General features: G+C 47.6%; 1 protein-coding gene across 1 annotated transcript in view; it reads left to right on the top strand.

Annotated features, from left to right (window-relative positions):
• Positions 1 to 11,967: 11,967 nt before the first annotated feature.
• loxl4 (lysyl oxidase-like 4) overlaps positions 11,968 to 27,487 on the top strand; it is a 130,660-nt gene continuing 115,140 nt past the window's right edge. The window contains exons 1-2 of the mRNA XM_041210388.1: positions 11,968 to 12,085; positions 24,488 to 24,843. Of these exons, the coding sequence (XP_041066322.1) occupies positions 24,543 to 24,843 (301 nt within the window). The 5' untranslated portion in view covers positions 11,968 to 12,085; positions 24,488 to 24,542. The remainder of the gene's footprint in view (positions 12,086 to 24,487; positions 24,844 to 27,487) is intronic.

The raw sequence follows: 27,487 nt of genomic DNA, 5'->3' as shown, positions 1-27,487 counted from the left end.
CACGCACACAAACACACACACAAACACACTCACACAAACACACACGCACACAAACACACATGCACAAACACACATGCACACACAAACACACAAACACACACACAAACACACACACCAAACACACATGCACAAACACACACGCACACAAACACACACATGCACACAAACACACACACACAAGCACACACACACACAAGCACACACACACATGCACACAAACACACACACATGCATACAAACACACACACAAAAACATACACACACACAAACACACACACACACACACAAACACACACGCACACACACACAAACACACACACACGCATGCACACACACAAACACACACACACACACACACGCACACAAACACACACACAAGCACACACACAAACACACGCACACACACACACACAAACACACGCACACACACACAAACACACGCACACAAACACACGCACACAAACACACGCACACACACACACACACAAACACACGCACACAAACACAGATTCCTAAACTTTGCAACATTCAGGATTGAATACCTCTTAGCTGACAGACACCCATTGTTGACTTATCCAGACAGTGTGTCACTGTGAGGGAGTGCGTGTGTATAGGAAGGAGTCTGCCTCTCTGCCACTAAAAATTTTTGATTGTTCATTGAATAAATGTCAAAGAGCAGTAAATGATTTAAATAAGTAATGAAGGAGAGAGCCACTCAGTCCATTTGATCAAACACAAATATGCCCCTGTATGGGGTAAAGGGTTCCCCCTACCATGTGGTTTAAATAATTGAGGGAATCAGAACAAACGAAAGCAGCACGTTTACAGAACCTCTCTGGCTGACGTCAGACAAGAAGGCTCTGTGCTGAAATCAATACTGAAAGCTTTCAGTAAATCTGAGTCAAACTCTTTTAACTCATTCACAACCACACCTACTTCAACAGGAAAAGCTCAGAGGCCATTTGGCCCATTGAGTCTACTCTCATTTTATTACCAATTTTTCAAATCCTAATTCCTGCCCTTTTCTCAAAACCCATTCCTCTGAGGTAAGTATCTATTGCTATGGGTGGGGGGTGGGGGTTGGGTGGTTGGGGGGGGTGGGGTCAGGTAGTCAGTGTGAGGGTGGAGGGTAACATGGTGGGGGGTGGCTGGAGCTGGGGAATCCCATGGGGGGTTGCGAGAGGCGGTACCATAGTTACCCAGGATTTTGAAGTGGTTTTAATTCTTCTGACATTCCCCGGGTAACGATTACTGTAAGACAGCTGGAACCAACCAAAGTTTGCAATTTAAATTGTACGTTCAGGCGGTAAAAAAGGCAAATGGTATGTTGGCCTTCATAGCCAGAAAATTCGAGTACAGGAGCAGGGATGTCTTGCTGCAATTATACTGGGCCTTGGTGAGACCACACCTGGAATATTGTGTGCAGTTTTGGTCTCCTTATCTGAGGAAGGATGTTCTTGCTATAGAGGGAGTGCAGCGAAGGTTTACCAGACTGATTCCTGGGATGGCGGGACTGACATAGGAGGAGAGATTGAGTCGATTAGGATTATATTCGCTGGAGTTCAGAAGAATGAGGGAGGATCTCAGAGACACCTATAAAATTCTAACAGGACTAGACAGGGTAGATGCAAGAAGGATGTTCCCGATGGTGGGGGAGGCCAGAACCAGGGGTCACAGTCTGATGATACGGGGTAGACCATTTAGGGCTGAGATGAGGAGAAATTTCTTCACCCAGAGAGTGGTGAGCCTGTGGAATTCACAACCACAGAAAGTAGTTGAGACCCAAAACATTGTATGTTTTCAAGAAGGAGTTAGATATAGCTCTTGGAGAGAAAGGGATTGAAGGATATGGGGAGAAAGCGGGAGCAGGCTATTGAGTTGGATGATCAGCCATGGTCGTAATGAATGCGGAGCTGGCTCGAAGGGCCGAATGGCCTACTCCTGCTCCTAGTTTCTATGTTTCTATGGTTCCGATTGCAAGGAAATTGCCCAATGAAAGTTTGAACTTCCTGGGTAATGCCTTGCAATCCTTACCTGAGAATTTCCTGGGGTAGGAGAGGGCGATTCCCCAGCGCATCTTTGGGGTACCCCCACAGCCCCACCCCCAATTATGAGGCCCCAGAGCTCGGAAGTTACGGGCCAATGTGGGAAAGTGTAGATGAGGCTGAAAGTCAATCATGGCCTTAACGATTGGCACAACAGATTCGAAGGGCAGATCGGCCTAATCCTGCTCACATTTCTTATGTTCTCATGGGGAGATACTGAAGGTATCGGTCCAAATGGATTCAAGTGTCAACTGAATGTCTTTTTGGAATGAAACGACACTGAGCGGTCTGGTGAAAAGAGGGGGTTTTGAATTAATTCAAGAAAAAAAAGGATGGACTTATTGAGCTTTAAAGGTTTCTTAAAAACTCTTTTGCTGAAATTATAAAGGAACCTTGTCATCCCTCTCTGGGTGGAGGAGAGCCAAAAAAATCATCCTGCACTGTTACTCCTGATCATTTCCCTGTTGAAGACAAGCATGACCCAGACCTCCCTGTCGCTTGCCATTTTAACACTCCACCCTGCTCTCATGCCCACATGTCCGTCCTTGGCCTGCTGCATTGTTCCAGTGAAGCTCAAAGCACACTGGAGGAACAGCACCTCATCTTCCGACTAGGCACTTTACAGCCTTCCGGACTGAATAGTGAGTTCAACAACTTCAGATCATGAACTCTCTCCTCCATCCCCACCCCCTTTCTGTTTATTCCCCCTCCTTTTTGTTTTTTCCAATAATCTATATAGATTTTTCTTTTCCCACCTATTTCCATTATTTTTAAATGTATTTCCACCCATTGTTTATCTCTACCTTTTAGCCCTTTTAGTATTCCTTCACCCCACCCCACTAGAGCTATCTGTACCTTGTCTGTCCTGCTTTCTACTCTTAATTAGCACATTCCTTTAGATAATATCACCACCTTCAACACCTCTTTGTCCTTTTCTCTGTGACATCTTTTGGTTATCTCCACCTATTACTGGCTGCTTGTCCCAACAAACCACACCCCCCCCCCTTAAACCAGCTTATATTTCACCCCTTTCCTATTTTTACTTAGTTCTGTTGAAGGGTCATGAGGACTCGAAATTTCAACTGTGTTCCTCTCTGCCGATGCTGCCAGACCTGCTGAGTTTTTCCAGGTATTTCTGTTTCTGTTTTTGTTTTGGATTTCCAGCATCCGCAGTTTTTTAGCTTTTATCCCTGTTGAAAAGTCTGACTGTGTGGAAAATGGGTGAGCTCAGGATTGGCTGTGGCACCCCTTACAGGCAAGTAGTCAAATAACACCGTCTAGACACATACATACCTTTGGGACGAGATACTGCAGTCAGCAGTGGAGCTGCTGGCCCTACCAGCAACAAACGCTGGCTTTGCCAGCCATGCCCACATTCCACGAAAGAATTTTTAAAAAGCTGTCTCCAGGCAAGACAGCTTCAAGAGCGGAGATGGAGGGGGGGTGGGTAGAAAGATCTGGTCATTATTTCCATTGGAGTGGGCGAGGGTTGAACTAGAAGAGATAAATTTCAGCTCACCATCCACAGGAGGAAGAGAGTGATGTTATTTTTTTCACCAGAGGATTGTTAGGATGTCGGGGGTGCAGCTGCAGAAACAGCGAAGGCAAGTAGGAGCCAAGTGGATAAATACTTGAAAAAGGGAAACAATTAAAGGGTCTGGGGAAAGAGTTGGGGAACTGAGTTAAGTGGATGGGTCTTTCAGGGTGTCAGCAGAGGCTGGATAGGCCATCAACCTCTTGCGATGCTGCACATTTCTGTTGTGGGTCATTTTAACACCTCACCGAATGGGAAGCCCCATGGGATCAGGGGGTCACTGGCTCTGACCCCACCCAACCTGCTCTCTGTAACTCCAACGGAGAGTGAAACCAAGGAGGATTTCACCCCAGTCAGTTTCCCAAAGGGCAGGTTAGCCGAGCGCTGCTCACTATGATCAACACCTATTGTCTTCGTGGATAAAGCTACATTTTGGGACAGTAACAACAACAACATGCATTTGTATAGCACCTTTAATGTAGCAATGTGCCCCAAGGTGCTTCAGACAACGATTGACACCGAGCCAAAGAGGGAAACATTGGGACATACGTCCTAAACCCAGTGAAAGATACAGGTTTCAAGGGGCGGCTTAAAGGGGCAGAAAGAGACAGAGGGCAAAGAGTTTTAGGGAGGTCATTTAGGCTTACGGTGTTGATGGCTGAAGGCAAGGCTGTCCAAAGTGGAGCAAAAGAAACCATGCAAGTGGCTCGGTGATGGGTTTGGTGGTCATTGGGTGGAATTTTCCATGCCCGCTGGCATCGGGTATCATGGTGGGCATGAGTGGACAATATGGCGGGAAGGCCAAAAATCGCTTTCACGACATCATGAAACCAGTTCGTGATCGTCGGCTGCGCCCATCAATGGTGGGCTTCATCTCCCACCATTGGATGCCGGAGACCTCAGTACAAGCTCTGCTCGCCGGAATCATCCTCCCACTCTGAATCATCCGGCCACATCGGTGTGATTGAAATCCAATGTGTTACCCAACTGTATGTAGGCAGCGTGCACCTGGCGCGCCGCACTTCACTCGGGACTTCGAGGTTTGTTTGCCTACCTTGCTTCGGACAGCACTCGCCGTCATCAGCGCCAGGCTTGGCAGTCAGCACCGCATCACTTCTATGGGCGGGTCTTTATCTACCAGACCAGCCGTAAGGCGGGGGTGGTGGCTTTTCAATGGCTGCAGGGCTGGGGCTTGTTTGGGGAAGGGGGAGAAGTGGCCTCAGGCAAGGGAAGGGGCTGCAGGACGAGTGCTGTACTGGGGAAGGAGGGTATCCCAGGGTGTGTGTGTGGGGGGGGGGCACATGTTTATCTGTGCAAGTGGCCTCAAGAGGGCTGAGGAGGCAGCCGCCAGAGGAGTTGAGGTCAGATGGATATATGAGGGCAGGTGTGTGAGAGAGAGGGTGGTGATGTCCCTTGAGTTGGCAGGGAGTAAGGTGCCACTGGATGTGTGATGGCCTTGTGAGTGTGTGAGTTTAGAGTGAGGAGATGGATGCCTTACCCTGGTGGCATGGATGAGGCCATTCATCCGTTTCCCGCACTGGATGGCTGACCTCTTGTGTGCAGCATTGGCACTGACCACCTCTGCCACCGCCTCCCAAGCCGGAGTGGCGAGACTGATGGGCCTTCTGCGGCCAGAGCGGGGGGAGGGGGCGCTGTATAGGACATCGCGTCGGCCTCCACCAGCCACCAGTGTCCAGAGGGCGTCCCAGGGATGCGTCACTGATTCGGGGTGGGGGCTGCAGTCTTTTTGCCTTTCGGGGCCATGTCTTCACCGGAGCAGTCCTGGCTGGTAGTACTGAGAGGTGTGGTGTGCGTGCGTGTGGAAACGGCGAGGTGATGGCTTGGCGGGTGAATCGGAGGCCACCTGGAAATGGAGCGTTTCCCGGGAATGCAGAAGTAATGAGGTGAGATTGGGGCGATATGGCACGAAAACCCACCATTGTGTCCAACGGGCAAACCACCCTTCTTCCCGCTCGCTTACCGCACTTGGTGCAAATCTGGGACAATTCCGCCCAGTGTGTTTGTTAAACAAATTTTCACCAGAGCAACATCACTAAAGTGAATTAACAAGTCCTATCGCATTGCTGTTGTTGGGAGCTTGCTGTATGCAAATTGGCTACAATGTTTCCTACAATAGTGACTGCGCTTCAATGGCTGTAAAACACTGTGTGTTGTCCAAGGTAGTGAAAGGCGCTATAGAAATATAAGACCTTCTTTTCTATGTTAAATGACCAGCAGGCACGATCTAGGTGTCATCGGTTCTGTTCTGTTTGTCCAACATTTAAACAGCATCCCAAAAAAACTCATCCTGATATAAAACACTGGTTCAGGCTCAAGTGGATTTGCTGTTTTTGTTCATTCACGGGATGTGGGTGTCGCTGGCTGGGCCAGCATTTATTGCCCATCCCTAGTTGCCCTTGAGAAGGTGGTGGTGAGCTGCCTTCTTGAAACTCTGCAGTCCATGTGGTGTAGGTACACCCACAGTGCTGTTAGGGAGGGAGTTCCAGGATTTTGATCCAGTGACAGTGAAGGAACGGTGATATATTTCCAAGTCAGGACGGTGAGTGACTTGGAGGGGAACTTCCAGGTGGTGGTGTTCCCATCTATCTGCTGCCCTTGTCCTTCTAGGTGGTGGAGGTCGTGTGTTTGGAAGGTGCTGCCTAAGGACCCTTGGTGAATTCCTGCAGAGCATCTTGTAGATGATACACACTGCTGCTACTGTGTGTCAGTGGTGGAGGGAGTGAATGTTTGTGGATGGGGTGATGGTTGGATTCTCTCGTGTTGGAGATGGTCATTGCCTGACACTTGTGTGGCATGAATGTTACTTGCCATTTGTCAGCCTAAGCCTAGATATTGTCCAGGATTTGCTGAGGAGTCACGAATGGTGCTGAACATTGTGCAATCATCAGTAAACATCCCAACTTCTGATGGAAGGAAGGTCATTGATGAGGCAGCTGAAGATGGTTGGGCCGAGGACACTACCCTGAGGAACTCCTGCAGTGATGTCCTGGAGCTGAGATGACTGACCTCCAACAACCATAACCATCTTCCTTTGTGCTAGGTATGACTCCAATCAGTGGAGAGATTTCCCCCTGATTCCCATTGACTCCAGTTTTGCTAGGGCTCCTTGATGCCACACTTGGTCAATTGCCACCTTGATGTCAAGGGCTGTCACTCTCACTTCACCTCTGGGGTTCAGCCCTTTTGCCATATCTGAATTAAGGCTGTAATGAGGTCAGGAGTGACCCTGGCAGAATCCAAACTGAGTATCAGCGAGCGGGTTCTTGCTAAGCAATTGCTGTTGATGACCCCTTCCATCACTTTACTGATGATCAAGAGTAGACGGATGGGTGGTGAATGGCCGGGTTGGATTTGTCCTACTTTTTGTGTACAGGACATAGCCGTTTAGCTGGGTAATTTTCCACATAGCGGGGTAGATGCCAGTGTTGTAGCTGTACTGGAACAGCTTGGCTAGAGGCGCAGCAAGTTCTGGAGCACAAGTCTTCAGTACTATTGCTGGAATATTGTCAGGGCCCATAGCCTTTGAAGTATCTAGTGCCTTCAGCCACTTCTTGATAGCACATGGACTGAATCGATTTGGCTGAATTCTGGCACTGGTAATGCTGGGGATTTCTGGAGGAGGTCAAGATGGATCATCCACTTGGCACTTCTGGCTGAAGATTGTTGCAAATGATTCAGCCTTATCTTTTTGCATTGATGTACTGGGCTCCCCCCATCATTGAGGATGGGGATATTTGTGGAGCCTCTTCCTCCAGTGAATTATTTAATTGTCCACCCCCATTCATGGCTGTATGTGGCAGGACTGCAGAGCTTAGATCTGATCCATTGGTTGTGGAATCACTTAGATCTATTGTCTATTGTTTGCTGCTAATTCTGTTTGCCACACAAGTAGTCCCATATTGTAGCTTTGCCAGGAATGCCTGGTGCTGCTCCTGATATGCCCTCATGCACTCTTCATTGAACCAGATAGGTTCATGTTCATCATTAGACTTTTAATTCCAGATATTTTTATTGAATTCAAATTCCACTGTGGTGGGATTCAAACCCAGGTCCAAAAAGCATTAGCCTGTGTCTCTGGATTACTAGTCCAGTGATTGGCTGGGTGGCAGAAAGCAAAGAGTATGCATAAATGGGTCTTTTTTGGATTGGCAGGATGTGACAAGTGGAGTCCCAGGGATCTGTGGTGGAGCCTCAACTTTTTATGATTTATGTCAATGACTTAGATGATGGGAGTGAAGACATGGTTGCTAAATTTTCAGATGACACAAAGATAGGTAGGAAAGTATGTTGTTAAGAGGACATGAGGAGGTTGCAGATGGATATAGATAGGTTGAGTGAGTGGGCAAAGATCTGGCAAATGGAGTTTAATTTGGGAAAACATGAAGCTGTTCACTTTGGCAGGAAGGACAAAAAAGCAAAGTATTACTTAAATGGAGAACGGCTGCATAATTCTGAGGTGCAGAGGGATCTAGGTGTTCTTGTACATCACAAAACGTTATAATGCAGGTACAGCAAAGAATTAAGAAGGCTAATGAAATGCTATCCTTTATTATGAAAGGGATCAAACATGAAAGTAAGGATGTTATGCTTCAGTTATGCAGGGCATTGGTGAGACTGCACCTTGAATATTGTGTGCAGTTTTCGTCTTCTTATTTAAGGAAGGATGTAAATACATTGGAGGTGATTCAAAAGAGGTTTACTAGATTGATACCTGGAATGAGTGGGTTGTCTTATGAGGAAAGGTTGGACAAACTGGGTTTGTTTCCACTGGAGTTTAGAAGAGTGAGGGTTGCTTTGATTGAGGTATACAAGATCCTGAACGGCCTTGACAAAGTGGACATAGAAAGGATGTTTCCTCTTGTGGGTCAGTTCAGAACTAGGGGGCACTGTTTTAAAATTAGGGGTCACCCTTTTAGGACAGAGATGAGGAGAATTTTTTTCTCTCAGAGGGTTGTGCTACTTTGGAACTCTGCCTCAGAAGGTGGTGGAGGCGGGGTCATTGAATATTTTTAAGGCAGAGGTAGATAGATTCTTGTTAGGCAAGGGAATCAAAGGTTATTGGGGTAGATGGGAATGTGGAAATCGAAACACCAGCAGATCAGCCATGCTCTTATTGAATGGCAGAGCAGGCTCGAGGGGTCGAATGGCCTACTCCTGCTCCTATTCCTTATGTTTTTGTGACAATACCACTCGGCCACTGCCTCCCCCTGGAATAATGTGTCCAATTCTGGGCACTGAACTTTAGGAAGGATGTGAAGGCATTAGAGAGGGTGCAGAAAAGATTCACGAGAATGCTTCCAGGGATGAGGAACTTCATTTCCTTGGATTAGAGAAGCTGGGGCTGTTCTTCTTGGAGATGAGAAGGTTGAGAGGAGATTTGATAGAAGTGTTCAAAATCATGAGGGGTCTGGACAGAGTAGATGGGGAGAAACTGTTCCCTTTAGCAGAAGGATCGAGAACAAGAGGACACAGAGTTAAGGTGATTGGTCATCGAGCAAGAGGCGACATGAGGAAAAACCTCTCTCTGCACAAAATGGTTAGCACCTGGAATGCACTGCCTCCGAGTGTTGTGGAGGTATATCAATCGTGGCTTCCCAATGGGAATTGGATATAAGCAGCTTGAAAGAAAGGAATTGTCGGACTATGGGAAAATGGCGGGGAGTGGGACGGGCTGAGTAGCACTTGCAGAGAGCTGGCACGGATGCAGCGGGCTGAATGGCCTCCATCTTTGTCATAATCTTTCTCTGATCCCACGAACAAAAGCAAAATTCTGCAGATGCTGAAAACCTGAAATAAAAACAAACAAACAAAAAAATGCTGGCAATTCTCAGCAGAGAAACACTTTTGGGTCGAGATGACTGGTGAAAGGTCACCTCTACCTGAAAGGATATATTTCTCTCCACCGATGCTGCCTGCCCTGAGTATTTGCAGCATTTTTCTTGTCTCTGTATACTATAATTCCAGGTACTCGCCTGGCTCTGGAAGGACAATTCCCTGGGGACTAAGTATTGCGGTAGCACTGAGACATCAGCAGTGAACTAAGGTGAAATTCCCAGGAGATTATTATTTTTTGGGGAGGTGGGGGGGGGTTGGTGGGGGGGGACTTTACGGATCTCTGTCCAATCATTCCCCTCCCTCTCTCTCTCTCTCACGCACACACACCCTCTCTCTCTTTCTCTCCCTCTCTCTCACACACACATACCTCTCCCTCTCTCACACACACACACACACACACCTCTCCCTCTCTCACACACACACACACACCCTCTCTCTCTCTATCCCTCTCACACACACACACACCCTCTCTCTCTCTCTTTCCCTCTCTCACACACACACACACCTCTCCCTCTCTCTCACACACACACACACCTCTCCCTCTCTCACACACACACACACACACCCTCTCTCTCTCTCTCTCACACACACAGACACACACCCTCTCTCTCTCTCACACACACACACACACCTCTCCCTCTCACACACACACACACACATCCTCTCTCTCACTCTCTCTCTCACACACACACACACCCTCTCTCTCTCTCTCACACACACACACACACCCTCTCTCTCTCTCTCTCTCACACACACACACCCTCTCTCTCTCCCTCTATCCCTCTCACACACACACACACCCTCTCTCTCTCTCTCTCTCACACACACACACCCTCTCTCTCTCTCCCTCTCTCTCACACACACCTCTCCCTCTCTCATACACACACACACACACCCTCTCTCTCTCTCTCTCTCACACACACACCCTCTCTCTCTCTCTCCCTCTCTCACAGACACCCACACAACTCTCCCTCTCTCTCACACACACACACACATCCTTTCTCTCTCTCCCTCTCTCTCACACACACACACACACCCTCTCTGTCTCTCCTTCTCTCACACACATACACATACACACGGCCTCTCTCTCTCTCTCACACACACACACTCTCTCTCTCCCTCTCTCTCACACACACACCCTCTCTCTCTCTCACTCCCTCTCTCACACACACACACACACATCCTCTCTCTCTCTCCCTCTCTCTCTCACACACACACGCCCTCTCTCTCCCTCTCTCTCTCTCTCTCTCACACACACACACACCCTCTCTATCTCTCCCTCTCTCCCTCTCTCTCTCACACACACACTCTCTCTCTCTCCCACTCTCTCACACATTCTCTCTCTCTCTCCCTCTCTCTCTCTCACACATACACACCCTCTCTCTCTCCCTCTCTCCCTCTCTCACACACACACACACCCTCTCTCTCCCTCTCTCCCTCTCACACATACACTCCCTCTCTCTCTCCCTCTCTCCCACACACACACTCTCTCTCTCCCTCCCTCTCTCCCACACACACATACACTCTCTCTCTCCCTCTCACTCACACACACACACACACACCCTCTCTCTCTCCCTCTCTCTTACACACACACACCTCTCCCTCCCTCTCTTTCACACACACACACCTCTTTCTCTCCCTCTCACACATACACTCCCTCTCTCTCTCCCTCTCTCCCACACACACACTCTCTCTCTCCCTCTCTCTCTCCCACACACACATACACTCTCTCTCTCCCTCTCACTCTCACACACACACACCCTCTCTCTCTCCCTCTCCCACACACACACACTCTCTCTCTCCCTCTCTCTCTCCCTCTCTCCCACACACACACTCTCTCTCTCCCGCTCCCACACACACACACTCCCTCTCTCTCTCCCTCTCTCCCACACACACACACTCTCTCTCTCCCTCTCTCTCTCTCACACACACACACCCTCTCTCTCTCCCTCTCCCACACACTCTCTCTCTCCCTCTCTCTCTCCCACACACACACTCTCTCTCTCCCTCTCTCTCTCCCACACACACATACACTCTCTCTCTCCCTCTCACTCTCACACACACACACTCTCTCTCTCCCTCTCTCTCTCCCTCTCTCCCACACACACACTCTCTCTCCCTCTCTCCCACACACACACATTCTCTCTCTCCCTCTCTCTCACACACACACCCTCTCTCTCTCCCTCTCCCACACACTCTCTCTCTCCCTCTCTCTCCCACACACACATACACTCTCTCTCTCCCTCTCTCTCACACACACACACCCTCTCTCTCTCCCTCTCACACACACACACACCTCTCTCTCCCTCTCTTTCACACACACACACCCTCTCTCTCTCTCTCTCCCCCTCTCTCTGACACACACACACACACTCCACTGGGCTGTTCCAATTCGCTTTCCCCTGTGTGTTGTCAATCAAGGAGACACAAAAAGAAGGGGGTGTGGGGAACGAGGCAGCGAAAGGGATGGAAGAGAGCGAAAAAAAATCACGTGGTGGCAATAAAAAGATGAAGCAAAGAGCCGGGTGGAAATTACAGTCTGTTAAAGTGACTCTGGAGTGTGTGTGTGTGTCCAGATCTGTCAAACACTCTGCTGGTTGCTTGCTGCTGCTTCTGGGAGCCGAACGTCACTGATTCAACTCGATTTCCAGTGAGTTTCAAACACTTTTAAAAGTTTCCTTAACTTTCCAGTTCGCTTTATTATTATTATTATTATTATTATTTTTAAAGAGAAGAGGAAACACATTCAGCACGCTCCTGCTGCATTTTCCAGCTTAATTTTTAGTAGGGAGTTGGAAAGTAATCGGTTCTTGTGATTTATTGCAACCTGCGCCGGTTTCGTGTTTTAAAACATGATAAATAGAAGGTTCTCCTGAACTCCCGACCAAGGCTGTGCTCCTACACGCGGATGCAGTTCAGCAGGACATTGGGGGCGACTGTGTGTATCTGTTTTTGCATTTTAGAGATAGATATCGACATGCAATCCGATTTCTTACTATTTTTAATTTTCGTCCCCCCTCCCCCCCACCACTAACAATTTGCCTCATTTTCTCTGTTCTATTTCCCCTGTTTGCTGTAGTTTTTAATGGATCAAGTGAGGCTGTTTTTCGTTAGAAATAATAATTTCTACCCTTGTTACATCCTTTCAGTTTCCATTCCGAATTCTTTCAATCTCACTTATCTATTTATTTATCTTTTCCTTGTTCTCTCCTTTCTCTCCGCCCCCCCCCCCCCACTTGCCTTCTTCCTCTACCTTTCTCTTCATTTCTCTCTCCCGCTTCATCTCCTTTTCTCTCTCTCTCTCTCCCCTTCTTTCCTTCCCATTTTAGTTTTCTCCCCTTTCCCTTCTCTTATCTCTTTCTCTCTCTCTCCCTTTTTCTGTCATCTTCTTCCTCCACCTCTCTCTGCGGTTGTATTTTTACTCACACTGGCCCTCTCTTTATGGGACCTCTTTGAATTTGCCGCACTCCGTGATTCCCTGCACTAGAAATCCAGGGGACCCCTCTCCAATTACCTTTTCATCTAAGCCCCAGCCTGTCTGTCTGACAATCAGTTGCTCGCTCTTATCCTAGCGTCTGATCTTTGATAAGTTCAATCTTGATTTCATTAAGTCTATCTGTACAGGTCTGTCTGCAGACTGAACCGTGCGCTGTGAATGTACTCCATTCCCCCCTCTCTCTCTCTCTCTCTCACACACACACACTCGCACAGGTAACTCTCCTGGTTACGTAGCCACGGATACCAGAAGGACCTCGCTGTCTACTCTCCCCTACTGCCAGCTTCCACAGCTGTCTGGCCATTTAAAAGATAGTTTTCACGGGATGGGGGCGTCGTTGGCTGGGCCAGCATTTAATGCCCGTTCCTAGTCGATCATGAGAAGGTGGTGGTGAGCTGCCTTCTTGAACTGCTGCAGCCTATGTGGTGTAGCTACACCCACAGTGCTGTTAGGGAGGGAGTTCCAGGATCTTGACCCAGCGACAGTGAAGGAATGGCGATATATTTCCAAGACAGGGTGGTGAGTGACTTGGAGGGGAACCTCCAGGTGGTGGTGTTACCATCTCTCTGCTGCCCTTGTCCTTCTAGAAGTCACGGCTTTGGAAGGCGTTGTTGAGTTCTTGGTGAGTTCCTGCAGTGCATCTTGTAGATGGTACACACTGCTGCCACTGTGCGTCGGTGGTGGAGGGAGTGAATGTTTAGTGTAGTGGATTGTCACTTTTTTCATGACTTCCTTTCTACACACTTCCAAAATCTCATGTTTCTCCTTCCATTTAGTCTTTCCACAACTAAGCAACAACAGCAGTTTTCATTTATATGGTGCCTTTGACATGGTAATAGCCTCCCAAGGTGCTTCTTAGGAATATAATCACAGAAAGTTTGATACTGAACTCCATAAGGAGATCTTAGGGTAGGTGACTGAAAGCTTGCTGAAAGAGCTAAGTTTTATGTAGTATGTTAAAGAGAGTAAATACTGGATGACTGTTCCCCTGGCTGGGAATTCTAGAACTAGGGGTCATAGTCTGAGGACCAAGGCTCAGCCATTTAGGACTGAGATCAGGAGAACTCTCTTCACTCAGAGGGCTGTGAATCTTTGGAATTCTGTCTCCCCCCCCCCCCCCCCCCCCCCGGAGAGCTGTGGGTGCTCAGTCGCTGAGTATATTTCAGGTCAGAGATTGATGAGATTTCTGGATACTAAGTGAATCGATGGCTAATTACGGGGAAGATATTCCCACTGAGGTCGAAGATGAGCCATGATCTGATTGAATGAGAAGTCGGATGACTCCTGCTGCTCCTGTTTCTTCTGTTCTCAAAGGAAAGCGAGACAGAGGTGAAGAGGTTGAAAGGGAATTTCCTAGACCCATTTCTTCACTTTTTGAGCAAGTGGCAACTTATCTTCACATGTCATACCTGGTATATTCTCTTGATCTGTCCTGATGGTGCCCTTAGCCCATTGGGCATTGCTCACTACCTCAGTGTTCATCTCTTTTGCTTTCCCACTTGGTACCCAGCGTTGACGTTCTCTCCGCAGATGCTGTCAGACCTGCTGAGTTTTTCCAGGTATTTTTGTTGTTGTTGTTCTAGATTTCCAGCAACTGCAGTATTTTGCTTTTATCTTTGAGATTCCGGCTGTTTGCCTCTTCACAATTCTGATCTTCCAATCACTTTCTCAAGGGCTAGGTTTATGCTGTGGAACTGCTCCCAGTGTCACGTGTTACAGGTCCTAGTGCTCTGAATTAATTCTGTTTGCATTGGGCAGCACAGCCAGAGGACTGTTGCCAATAGTAAAGTATGAATGTACAAGGAGTCCTGCTCCTCGGGTGAATGTAAAATATCATATGACACTATTTGAAGAACAGGAGAATCCTCTCCAGGATCCTGGCCAATATTTAACCCTCAACCATCACTAAAAACTCTTTGTTGATCATTCACCTCTTTGCTGGTTACTGGAGCTTGCTATGTACAACCTGGCTGTCACATTTCCTACATTACAGCCACGCCGATGCTTCAACAGTAACTTATCAGTTGTGAAGTGTTCTGAGATATCCCGAGGATGTGAAAACTGCTGCATCTTTTTGTTCTTTTCTCTGGGTCATAATGTCAAAGGAGACCAACAAAACTAACCCCCCTATTAAAGGGAAAGCCCATGAGAAATGATCCAGAGCTTGTCAGCCTTGTACAGCGGCATCTCGGAGAGGTTACAGAAATATATGAGAGTAATTGAGCAGGTTCTCATGCTATCAAACGCTATCAAGTGAATAATTAGCAATGGACCACTAAAGGAAAAATGAGGTAGCATCGCAGTCTTATGGCTATTCAGTGACTGTAGAAATTGTGTATGTGATGTGTGTGTATATGCGTTTGTGTGTGTAGAATCATATAGAGAGTTTATAGCACAGAAGGAGGTCATTCAGCCCATTGTATCCATGCTGCCTCTCTGCAACAGCTAGTCTCACTCTCCCGCCTTTCCCCCCTAGCAAATTATTTATCTTCCAGTTCTTATCCAGCTCCCTTTCGAAAGCCACGATTGAATCTGTCTCCACCACACTCTCAGGCAGTGCGTCCCAGATCCTAACCAGCCACTGTGTTTAAAAAAATGTTTTCCCTCATGTCACCTCTGGTTCTTTTACCAATCACCTTAAATCAATGCCCTCTGGTTATCCACTATTGCACCAATGGGAAGAGTTCTCTATGTCTACTCTGCCCAGACCCCTCATGATCTGAAATACCGCTATCAATTGCCTCTCAACCTCTTTTCTGAGGAGAACAATCCCTTGTGTGTTTTCTTGTGTGTGTGTGTGTGTGTAATTGTGTGCCTGTGTCTATTCCTGTGTGTGGGCATTTCTTTCTGTGCGTGTGTGCGTTTCCGTGTGCGTGTGCGTTTCTGTGTGCGTTTCCGTGTGCGTGTGCATGTGCGTTTCCCTGTGTGCATGCATTTGCGTGTGCATTTCCATGTGCGTGTACGTTTCCGTGTGCGCGTGTGCATCTCCGTGTGCGCGTGCGTTTCGTGTGCGCGCGTGCGTTTCCGTGTGCGCGTGCATTTCGTGTGCATGTGCGTTTCCGTGTGCGTGTGCGTTGCCGTGTGCGTGTGTGCATTTCCATGTGTGTGTGCGTTTCCGTGTGTGTGTGCGTTTCCATGTGTGCATGCGTTTCCGTGTGTGCGTGCGTTTCCATGTGTGCATGCGTTTCCATGTGTGTGTGCGTTTCCGTGCATGTGTACATTTCTGTGCACGTGTTTGTTTCCGTGTGTGTGTATTTCTGTGTTTCTGTGCGTGTGCATTTCCGCGTGTGTATATTTCTGTGCAAGTGTGTGTGTATTTCTGTGCTTGTGTGTGTTTCCGTGTGTGTGTGTGTATTTCTGTGTGTGTGTATTTCTGTGTTTCTGTGCGTGTGTGCATGCTAATGTGCAGCTGTTGGGTGAGAATGGGATTTGCCAAGGCAACAATGCCTATGGTGGTCATGCACATAGAAATACCAGGAGAAGTGGCCACATCCCCACACAGTGTGGGGATGCCTACGTACGTAGGACTGCACAGAAACACAGTGAGCAGAGGAAGGAAAGACGTGAGAAAGAAAATTCCGTATTTACACCATCTGAAATCCTGAGAAATCCGTTGCAGAAATAGGAGATAGGTTGGGGGAGCAGGTGTGGGGAGAGGCTGGGTGTTAGGGAAATTAACAGAAGAAAAATGAGGAAGGAGTAGAATTACATGTCAAAGTAGAATGTGGAGAAAAGTATTTGGCTATTAAGAAGTTAATGATCGAGCTGATTGGCTGGTCTTGCTCCAGAATGATTTTGCTGCCAGTCTGTTTTTGGAATGTATTCGCTTCATGCCTCTGGGCTACTGTCAGATTAAACAATGGCCGAGCTTCAACACTACACAGGGGCAAGCTGCCCAGGCAGGTTAGAAGGTCTCCTCTGGCATGTAGAGCTGGTTAGGATTGTGCCATGCAGTTGGGCATCAATGCCTGGTTATGGTTTTCGAAGAACATCCTTTGAGTGGTGTTGACAGAATTCTTAAAGGGGCCAAGCACCAACTATTTAGCAGCGGCTTTCAAAAGGTGATGACAGGTTCTATCCTGTAAAAAAGAGATAATTGATGAAAATATTTGGGAATTTTCCTTCTATTTCCATTGGCTCCTGACGTGACACGCAACCTCTCAAACCAACATGGAATATTTCCTCACAAGGGTATTAACTCCAACTGAATCATGTTGTCATGGCTACATTAACTCGTTCAACCCACGGTTGTGCATGATTTTCAGATGCTACCCTAAGTTTGTGTCAGTTAGTTTTAGGGGGTTATTAGTGATACAACCAAGTCGTGCAGTGTTAGAGAATGCTCCTCCCTGTGTTTCTCCCAGTCTATCTCCTCTGAACCTTTGCCTGGCAGAGGTTGCAGGATCTCGGGCTACACCCTCTTCATTGTTACCATGCACATGTGACCACTCTTCAGGCACCAGCCTGAAGCTGGATGGCTATTCAATTGCAGCAGGCATCACCATCTGACCCTATCCTGATCCTGCTTTAGAGTTTCCGGTGAGGAAGTGGCTGTTGGGAGTCAGGGGACAGTAACTGGAAACTCTTCCATTAGTGCCAACTGCAATGGTGCCATAAGCACCAGCATTGGGGGTCATTCAACTCATAGCTGACCAAACAGCAGATGTCATTTATTTAGCTGAGCAGCGCAACTGGGGAACACATTCTCATCCACCCAACCATCAAGGTCTGCTGTGTTGCTGAGAAAGATACCAGGCCTCTCCCTTTAAGCGTCCGCTGTGACCCAGTGGTAGCATTCTAACCACTGAGTCAGAGGATTGTGGTTTCAAGCCCTGCTCCAGATGTTTGAGCACAAAAATTAAGGTTGACACTCCAATACTGAGGGAATGCCGCACTGTCAGAGGTACCCTCTTTAGGGTGAGATGTTAAGCCAAGGCCCCATCTGCCCTCTCAGGTGGACAGAAAAGATCCCATGGCACTATTTCGAATAAGAGCAGGGGAATTCACCCTGGTGTCAGGCCAATATTTGTCCCTCAACCAATATCAGTAAAAAAATTAAATCATTAACAGGTTATTATTTGTGTAAAAAGACTACGCTGTTTCCTCTGTTCCAACAGTGACTGCACTTCATCGGCTGTAAAGTCCTTTGGGGCATTTCGAGATTGGTGAAAGTTGCTATGTAAATGCAAGTCTTTCTTTTTCTTTATTGATACGGACATGCCTTGACAGAGTGCTAAGTAGGGTGAGCTGACTGTACCGAGAGAGAGAGAGAACAAGAGAGAGAGAGAATGAGACAGAGGGAACGAGAGAGACAGAGAAGAGGAAGATTCAAGAAAGCTGCCTTTGACAGATTTGTGTTGGGTGAGCAGACTGTGCAGATAAGCAAGAGAGAGGATGGAGAGTCTGGAATATATTATCTGACAGACTCTCGAGGATGAAACCAAAACCATATTAACTCCTCTAAGACGGCTCTGAATGTTTCACCAAAGGAGCTGCTTTCCTCATTTTTACTGTCACCGACTATTCCATTAGACGCGTAATTTTCACATATCCTTCCTTGCTGCACAGACTGTTTAATTTTGTGTAATATTGAATCAGGGAATTGAACTGACCATCCCAGAGATATTGGGCTGGATTTTCAGTGCAGAACGGGGAACTGGACAGCCGGTTGAACTACAGGACCCGACACCCGACACTGTGGCCAAGTAGCCTCGTGCTCGCGATGCGGTCTTTCAGTGGAAGTGGCCAGGAGGTGAGCTTGGGGCCCCTGTTAGAGGCGGTGAGCATCTATCTCCGGGAGGCTGGCCCTGCAACAGCAGCCACGTTTGGGGGCCTCGCCGACTGGAGCAGGTAGCTCGCCGATTTGGAACGCTGCTGTAGTGGCCACGCTTGGGACTGGCAGGTTGACCAATTGTCGTGAGGTAAAACGAGGGGACACCTTGACCCATGGGACCCCGGTGGGGTTAGTAGTGCTGCGGACCATGAGGGGTGTTGGTAAGTGTGAGAGCAGGGTGGTGGGGGGGGGGGGGGGGGCGGCTTCAGCGTGGCAGCTGGTGGGGAGGGTGGGTCTCGAGACCATAATAGCAGGTCAAGCTTTAAAATCAACCAGAGCTCACAACTTATCTTGCTGAATCACAAGATTATCATCTCTCTGCGGAGCGACTCACTCACTCGCAGTCCCGCTCGCATCACTGAAACTGACCCAGGGAGAGACTCCCAGGATCAGTCTCCCATAGATAAAAACAAAAGAACTGCGGGATGCTGGAAATCCAAAGCAAAAAACAGAATTACCTGGAAAAACTCAGCAGGTCCAGCAGCATCGGCGGAGACGAGAAGAGTTGACGTTTCGAGTCCTCGTGACCCTTCCACAGAACTAGGTGAATCCAAGGAGAGGGGTGAAATATAAGCTGGTTTAAGGTGTGTGAGTCTCCCACAGGCTGTTCTAAAACAAATTTTTTTTTATCCCTTCACGAGATGTGGGCATCACTGGCCAGGCCAGGGCAGTTATTGCCCATCCCTAGTTGCCCTTGAGAAGGTGGCGGTGAGCTGCCTTCTTGAACTGCTGCAGTCCATGTGGTGTAGGTACACCCACAGTGCTGTTAGGGAGGGAGTTCCAGGATTTTGATCCAGCGACAGTGAAGGAACAGCCAATGTATTTCCAAGTCAGGATGGTGAGTGACTTGGTGGGGAACTTCCAGGTGGTGGTGTTCCCCATGTTTCTGCTGCCCTTGTCCTTCTAGATGGTAGTGGTTGTGGGTTTGGAAGGTGCTGCCTAAGGAGGCTTGATGAGACCCTTAACGCCTCTTGTAGATGGTACACACTGCTACTACTGTGCATCAGTGGTGGAGGGAGTGAATGTTTGCGGATGGGGTGCCAATTAAGCGGGTTGCTTCGTCCTGGATGGTGTCGAGCTTCTTGAGTGTTGTTGGAGCTGCACTCATCCAGGCAAGTGGGGAGTATTCCATCACACTCCTGACTTGTGCCTTGTATCTGGTGGACAGCATCTGGGGAGTCAGGAGGTGAGTTACTAGCCACAGGATTCCTAGCCCCTGACCTGCTCTTGTAGCTACAGTATTCATTGGCTAGTCCAGCTCAGTTTCTGGTCAATAGTAACCCCCAGGACGTTACTAGTGGGGTATTCGGCGATGGTAATGCCATTGAACATCAAGGGGCGATGGTTAGATTCTCCCTTGTTTGAGATGGTCATTGCCTGACACTTGTGTGGTGCAAATGTTACTTGCCACTTGTCAGCCCAAACCTGGATATTGTCCAGGTCTCGCTGCATTTGGACATGGGCTGCTTCAGTATCTGAGGAGTTGTGAATGGTGCTGAACATTGTGCAATTATCAGTGAACATCCCCACTTCTGACCTTATGATGGAAGGAAGGTCATTGATGAAGCAGCTGAAGATGGTTGGGCCAAGGACACTACCCTGAGGAACTCCTGCAGTGATGTCCTGGAGCTGAGATGACTGACCTCCAACAACCATAACCATCTTCCTTTGTGCTAGGTATGACTCCAACCAGTGGAGAGTTTCCCCCTGATTCCCATTGACTCCAGTTTTGCTAGGGCTCCTTGATGCCAAACTCGGTCAAATGCTCCCTTGATGCCAAGGGCAGTCACTCTCACCTCACCTCTGGAGTTCAGCTCTTTTGTCCATGTTTGAACCAAGATTGTAATGAGGTCAGGAGCTGAGTGGCCCTGGCGGAACCCAAACTGAGCATCAGTGAGCAACTAAGGGACAGGGGAAGAACAATAAAAGTGAGGGACAATCCATTGAAATAAGGGACACCTGGTCACCCTGGAGACAGGTCAGTTTCAGGCAGGCACCTTAACAACTTTGTTATGGAGCTTAACGGGCTGTTAATTGGAGGTGAATGCTTCCCTGTTCCTCCTGCCTGTTAATATTGGAATCATGCAGCAATAGAGTGCGTGTTTTAAGTATGTAATTAAAAGTGACTGTCAGCAATTGGAGAAAGATTAGGGATTAATTGCAAGTGTATAAAAGCCAGTTCACACTGGGTGTTGGGGAATAAGAGGAATCTGTGCCTGTGCCATTACTCTGTAGTCTTTAAAATAAACCTGGATTAAAGAAAAGTCTGGTTTCAGATTCACCCTTTCCTCAATGTACAAACAGGGAGATTAACACTCCCTGCCACCCCCCACCCCCCCAATCAGTGGCCAGTCGAAAATTCGGAACTGCCCTGAGGCTTCAGGATTCCTTCAGAACGTCTGGGACTGTGACTGTCAAAGGCTGCCTGCCCTGGGTTCCAACATTCATGGGCAGCTCAAAATCCCTGCCATTGAGTCTCAATGTGTCCCTCATGGTCATCAAATCTTAAGTGCACAGAAGGAGTCCATTCCACCTATCGTGCTCATGCTAGTCTCTGAAAGAGCTATCCCATTAGCTTCCCTCTCTTCCTGCTCTTTCCCTATGGCCTTGCAAACCTCTTCTCAAGTCTTCATCGAATTCCCTTTTGAAAGTTGCTATTGAATCTGCTTCCACTGCCCATTCAGCCAATGGGGGTGAGCGTCACCTATTTTACATACATCGATAAGAGTGATTCTCAGCTCTCAATGTGGCTAATGGAAAAAAACAACTGCGCGTGAGCTCAAACCAAGGAAGTACCACTTAACATAATTCAAGTTTATGTTTAATTATATTAAAACAAACATAATTTAAATAATTGTATTATTGCCATTGACTGGACACACTGCAGTGCCCACCGGCCATGGAAAGCCTCAAGCCTCGGACACCTTGGCTGCTGACCCCCAGCAGTGGATTTCCCACCGATGCAAAATGAAATCTTAAGCGTTGCTTCAGATCTTTCAGAAAATTGTTGAGTTTGTGAACTCTCCAGTGAACGTTCCATAGGCTGAATGTGAATGTGAGTCAGACAAGTTGTGATGCAACCATGCAAAAACTCTGCACCTCTAAACCATGAAAAGACTAGCGGCTCCATCAAAGCTGCCCTGCACTCACAGTGCCTGCAGCATCACAGCTAAACACTCTCCACCCCAACACCACCCCCCCCCCGCAGCATTATAAGCTCCTGGGGGGGGTGTGATTATCCGGTTCTGGTCATTGAGGAATGAGGGAGGATTGAAAACCCTGGAGAAAGTGCAGATTTGTGTCAGAGGCTGATCCTCAGTGTCGCATGTCTGAGTTATGCCAAGAGACTGGCGAGAGGCTGGAACGGAGTCATTGAGAGGCCATCTTCTAGAAGTGTATGAAAGCGTAAGGGGAGGTGGTAAAGGAATATGTGGAAAGTTACTTGAAGTTGCCAAAGTGAGCCAAGAACACACACAAGTTCAAACTAGTAAACCAATGGATGTCAGGAGGCTCTTCACACAATTGGGTTAACTTTGTCTTTGAGTGAGTGTGTGAAAATGGTTAGGGTGAATTGGCAGCCCATTCTACATCTCTCCAGGTATTTTGGGAAACGAGATTTCTACTGCAGTTGCCATGGTGATTGGGAGAATCCCAAGGAAATTTGAAATGTGCAGTTTTGGTCTCCATATTTCAAGGAAGGACATACTTGCCTTGGAGGTGGTACAGTGAAGGTTATCTAAATTGATTCCTGGGGTGAGGAGGTTGTCCTATGATGAGAAACTGTGTAAATTGCGTCCATACTCTGTGGAGTTTAGCAGAATGAGAAGTAATCTCATTAAGACATACAAGATTCTAACGGGGCTTGAGAGAGTAGATGCTGAGAGATTGTTTCCACTGGTAGGGAATCTAAAACATGGGGGCACAGTCTGAAGATAAGGGGCCGATCATTTAGGACTGAGATGAAGAGAAATTACTTCACTCAGAGGGTTGTGAGTCTTTGGAATTCTCTACCCCAGAGGGTTGTGGATGCTCCATCAATTTATACATCCTTGGCTGGGATAGGCAGATTTTTGGTCTCCCAGGGAATACAGGAATTTGGGGAGTGGGCAAGTAAATGGAATTCAGTCTGAAGATCAGCCCTGATCATATTGAATAGTGGAGCAAGCTTGATGGGCCATTTGGTCTAATCTAGCTCCTATTTCATGTGTCTATTTTGTCAGTTCTACCAAGATCTTTGCTGCTCTGAACTTTCCTCACCTTTAGTTGCAGATACAAAGTCTGATCCACTATATTACCCTGTTATGCCCTCACTGTGTTGAGATCCAGACTCCAGGCCCTGGCTCCTGGTCCAACTCGTTCTTTCCCAGGATATCTCAGATTTGTAGATCTTTACCTCTTTGACTTCCAACTCAGATTTGGCCTCACTGAATCGCCACTTCTTGACTGAGGTCACCCTCTTCCTATTCTCTCCAATCTTGCTGATCTTTTACACTTTGGGTTTTCGGCCTTCTTGCTGGACTCTCTATTTAAAAAAAAACAGGGACTTTGTTCAGGAGAGCCATGAACCATCGTAACCTAGCCTATAGCGACGGTCCCATTACACATGTGTGGAAGCTTCCAGAACAATCAATGATCCTCTGGGTCAGCGATTGACCTGAGGCTGGGTAATATCACCAGGCTGGAATGAAGCTATTGTTATCCAGACTGGATCTGAGAAAATGTTTGGAATCCAGTTTGAAGCAGGAATAAGTTCCCTATAATGCTACCTTTGAGTAGGTGCAACTTCCAAGGGCTGCCAACTCTGATTAAATGTTATCCTGGAGTTTCATCACATGACTTGCCCTCATGCTCCAGCCATTAATCGGCCAACACATCCACTCTTGTGACGTACTGCCTTCCTACACCAATTGGAAAGCAAAAAGAATCATTAGCCAATTGGACTGTTTGGCCAAATAGCCTTTTTCCCCATTTTCAATATTTTTATATCTGGTAAAGAGAAATGTCCGAAGAAAATGACAAAGAAAAGAAATCTTTTTTAACGTCCTGATGATTGTTCTCCAGGGTTGCAGACAGCAGTGTCCTGGAGATTGATCTTCAATTCCTGGAGACTGTAGGCCAATTCTGGTGGGTTGGCAATACTACAACCAACATAGGCCTATACTCGCTAGAGTTTAGAAGGATGAGAGGAGATCTAATTGAGGTATATAAGGTGCTAAAGGGGATAGACAAAGTAGAGGTGGAGTGGATGTTTCTCCTTCTGGGGCATTCTAGAACAAGAGGCCAGAGTTTTAGACTAAGGGGTGGTAGATTTAAATCAGAGATGAGGAGGAATTACTTTTCTCAAAGGGTCGTGAATCTGTGGAATTCACTACCTCAGAGGGCAGTGGATGCTGGGATGCTGGATAAGTTTAAGGAGGAGATAGATAGATTTTTAATTAGTACCGGGTTGAAAGGTTATGGGGAGAGGGCGGGAAATTGGAGTTGAGGCCAAAATGAGATCAGCCATGATCGTATTGAATGGCAGGGCAGGCTCGAGGGGCTGAATTGCCCACTCCTGCTGCTAGCTCTTATGTTCTTATGTATTTCAACATTGGGAACAAAAACCAGAACTTTTGTCAAAATTATAACGAGCATGAAAAAAATGAAGAGGAAAACAGGGCGGGTATGAATATTTAATCTGTTAATCTATTATTTCCTTATATTAATCCGTTTTGTTGTTCCAGGTGGACGGACCTTGTGTTCCAAAGCATTAACCTGAGCCCCAGTGGCAAGGTCACAATGAAAGGTGCTCAGCCGGACCTGCTCCTTGGCGCTGTGCTTCTCCTCTGCAGCTCGCTTCACCTCTGCAGCGCCAGAACTGCATCAGGCCAGGCACCGGAGCAGAAGGAAATCATGATTCGCCTGGCGGGAGAGAAGCGGACACATCATGAAGGGCGGGTGGAGGTTTTCTACGACGGGACATGGGGAACAGTGTGCGACGATGACTTCAACCTTGCCGCCGCCGGGGTGATATGCCAAGAACTGGGCTATGAGAGTGCACTCGCCTGGGCCCACAGTGCAAAGTATGGACAAGGGAAAGGTAAAACACACCCCTTCCCACCATCCTCCGCTTCTACACCCCTCCCCGCCCTGCCCATACCCCACCCACCGCTCCATATTAAGAACACAAGAAAAAGAAGCAAGAGTAGGCCATTCGGCCCCTCGAGCCTGCTCTGCTATTCAATAAGATCATGGTCATACGTTAACTTTACTTCCTGCCCGATCCCCATATTCCACGATTCCCCTAGTTCCCAAAAATCTAAAAATCTCAGTCCTGAATAGACTCATTGACTGAGCTTCCTCTGGGATAGAGAATCCTAAAGACTCACAACCTGCTGAGTGAAGAAAGTTCTCTTGATCTCAGTCCTAAATGGACAACCCCTTATCCTCAGACTGTGACCCCTAGTTCTAGAATTCCCAATCAGAGGAAATAACCAGCCAGCATCTACTCTACTTAAACTTATCTCTTTCAGCACACTTTTAGTCACCTACCGTAAGACCACCTTATGGGGCTTGGCATCAAATTTTCTCTGATTACCCTCCCATGAAGCACCTTGGGAGACATTATATTATGTTAAAGATATTATAAAACCCTTTGATTAAAGTCATTTCTCCTCAGTCATGAATGGCTGACCTCCTGCTACTGAGACTGTAACCTCCTAGTTCTCGACTCCCCAGCCAGGGGCAAACAGCTTCTCAGCGTCTTCCCTGACAAACCTACTCGGAATTTTGTGTGTTTCACTGAAACCGTGCCCCACTTTACAAAACTCCAGAGCGTATGAATTGAGTCCATTCTACTCAATCTCTCTGCATCGGACAGCTCCCTGAACCCAGGAATCAATCTGGTGAGCCATCATTGCACCCCGCTCAGGCAAGTCTAGCCTTCCTTAGGTAGGGACTCTGAAACTGTACACATTACTTTCCGGGGGTCTTGCCAAATCCCTATATAATTGCTGAAAGACTTCCTGGCACATAGAGTCAAGGCCTCTTGCAATTCTAAGCTTGTGCATGTTTTGGATCTATCTAGGATTCAGTCCCACAAATGCCCCCACCCTAGCAGGACCTCATCTAAGCTATCATCCTTTAAGTGAATACTTGTCAGTGGGTATCGGCCAGGGATTTGATATCACAGCTGAAGATGATCCAGCTCAGGTTTTCTGAACATGAGTAGAAGCAAGAACCACATCCCATTTTTGTGTTTTTTATCCCACTGTAAGCTATCATAGCTCCTTTGTGCCAACTAGATATCAGTTGACCCAGTGCAGAACAGGCATTGAACCTGGCACCTCCCCAGGTCTTATGGCACAGCCAGTCATTGGCATAACCACCCTGGAATCAGCTGTATCCTTAGTGAGTTTCTCATGCTTAAAAGGACCTGGTTCCTTTGGTTGTTTGTTCGCAATGAGCTTGTTCCACATTTAGGGACCTCAGCTTCCTGTTAGAGGGCTGTATATCCATCCCTTCCTCATTCAGGTGGTGGCAGATTTGTTAACAGGCGTGGCCCTGTAACCGTGTAGATGGGCAGACTCCACTCTGGCCTCTGCCAATGCTCCTGTTGGCCCTCTGCACAGCGGACTGTGAGAGCAGCTTGGGAATATCACTCCTTCTCTTACCATATCTTATATGTGCCATTCTGAGAGCTGCTGACATATAAGATATATCACCCTCGGCTGTTAGTCCATACCTTTCAGCCAAATTATTGATATAACCGCAAACACACAGGGAGCCAGTTACTCACTAGTGTACACCAGTACCAATGTAAATTGCGGCGCTGTATCCTGGGGTGACATCAGCCCTGCCTTATAACCAGACGAATGAGTATCTGCTGTTGGAATCATAGGATAGAATCAAAGAACGGTTAGAGGGCAGAGGAGGCCATTCAGCCTGCCAAGCCCATACAGCTCTCTCCAAAAGCAATTTAGCTAGTCCCTTTCCTTGTAACCCACAATTTTTTTCTCTTTGGATAGTTATTCAACTCCCTTTAGAAAGTCTCGACTGAATCTGCCCCCAGCACTCTTTCAGATAGTGCAATGCAGATCATAACCACTCGCCGAAAGTAAAAGATTGTTCTCATGTCACCTTTGGTTCTTTCATGTTTCACCACCCATTCATTCTTCACTCCTTTGTCACTGCGAACAATGTCTCCCTCTCTGCCACGTCCAGACCCCCTCATGATCTTGAATACCCCTATCAAATTTCCTCTCAACAATTTTTTGTTTATTTGTTTATGGGATGTGGGCATGTCTGGCTGGGTCAGCATTTATTGCCCATCCCTAATTGCCCTGGGGAAGGTGGTGGTTAGCTGCCTTCTTGAACAGCTGCAGTCTGTATGGTGTAGGTACACCCACAGTGCTGTTAGGGAGGGAGTTCTAGGATTTTGACCCAGTGACAGTGAAGGGAAGGTGATATATTTCCAAGTCAGGATGGTAAGTGACTTGGAGGACAGCTTCCAGGCGGTGGTGTTCCCATATATCTGCTGCCCTTGTCCTTCTAGATCGTAGTGGTCGTGGGTTTGGAAGGTGCTGCCTAAGGATCTTTGGTGAGTTCTTTCTCATCTCTAAGGTGAACAACCCCAACTTCTCCAATCCATCCATGTAACTGAAGTCCCTCATCCCTGGAACCATTTTCGTAAATCTTTCTGCACCCTCTCCAATGCCTTCGCATCCTTCTTAAGTGTGTGTGCC

This window comes from Carcharodon carcharias, chromosome 17 (genome assembly GCF_017639515.1).
Source record: "Carcharodon carcharias isolate sCarCar2 chromosome 17, sCarCar2.pri, whole genome shotgun sequence".
NCBI classification, from domain to species: domain Eukaryota; kingdom Metazoa; phylum Chordata; class Chondrichthyes; order Lamniformes; family Lamnidae; genus Carcharodon; species Carcharodon carcharias.
This window is presented reverse-complemented; position numbering and strand designations above follow the sequence as displayed.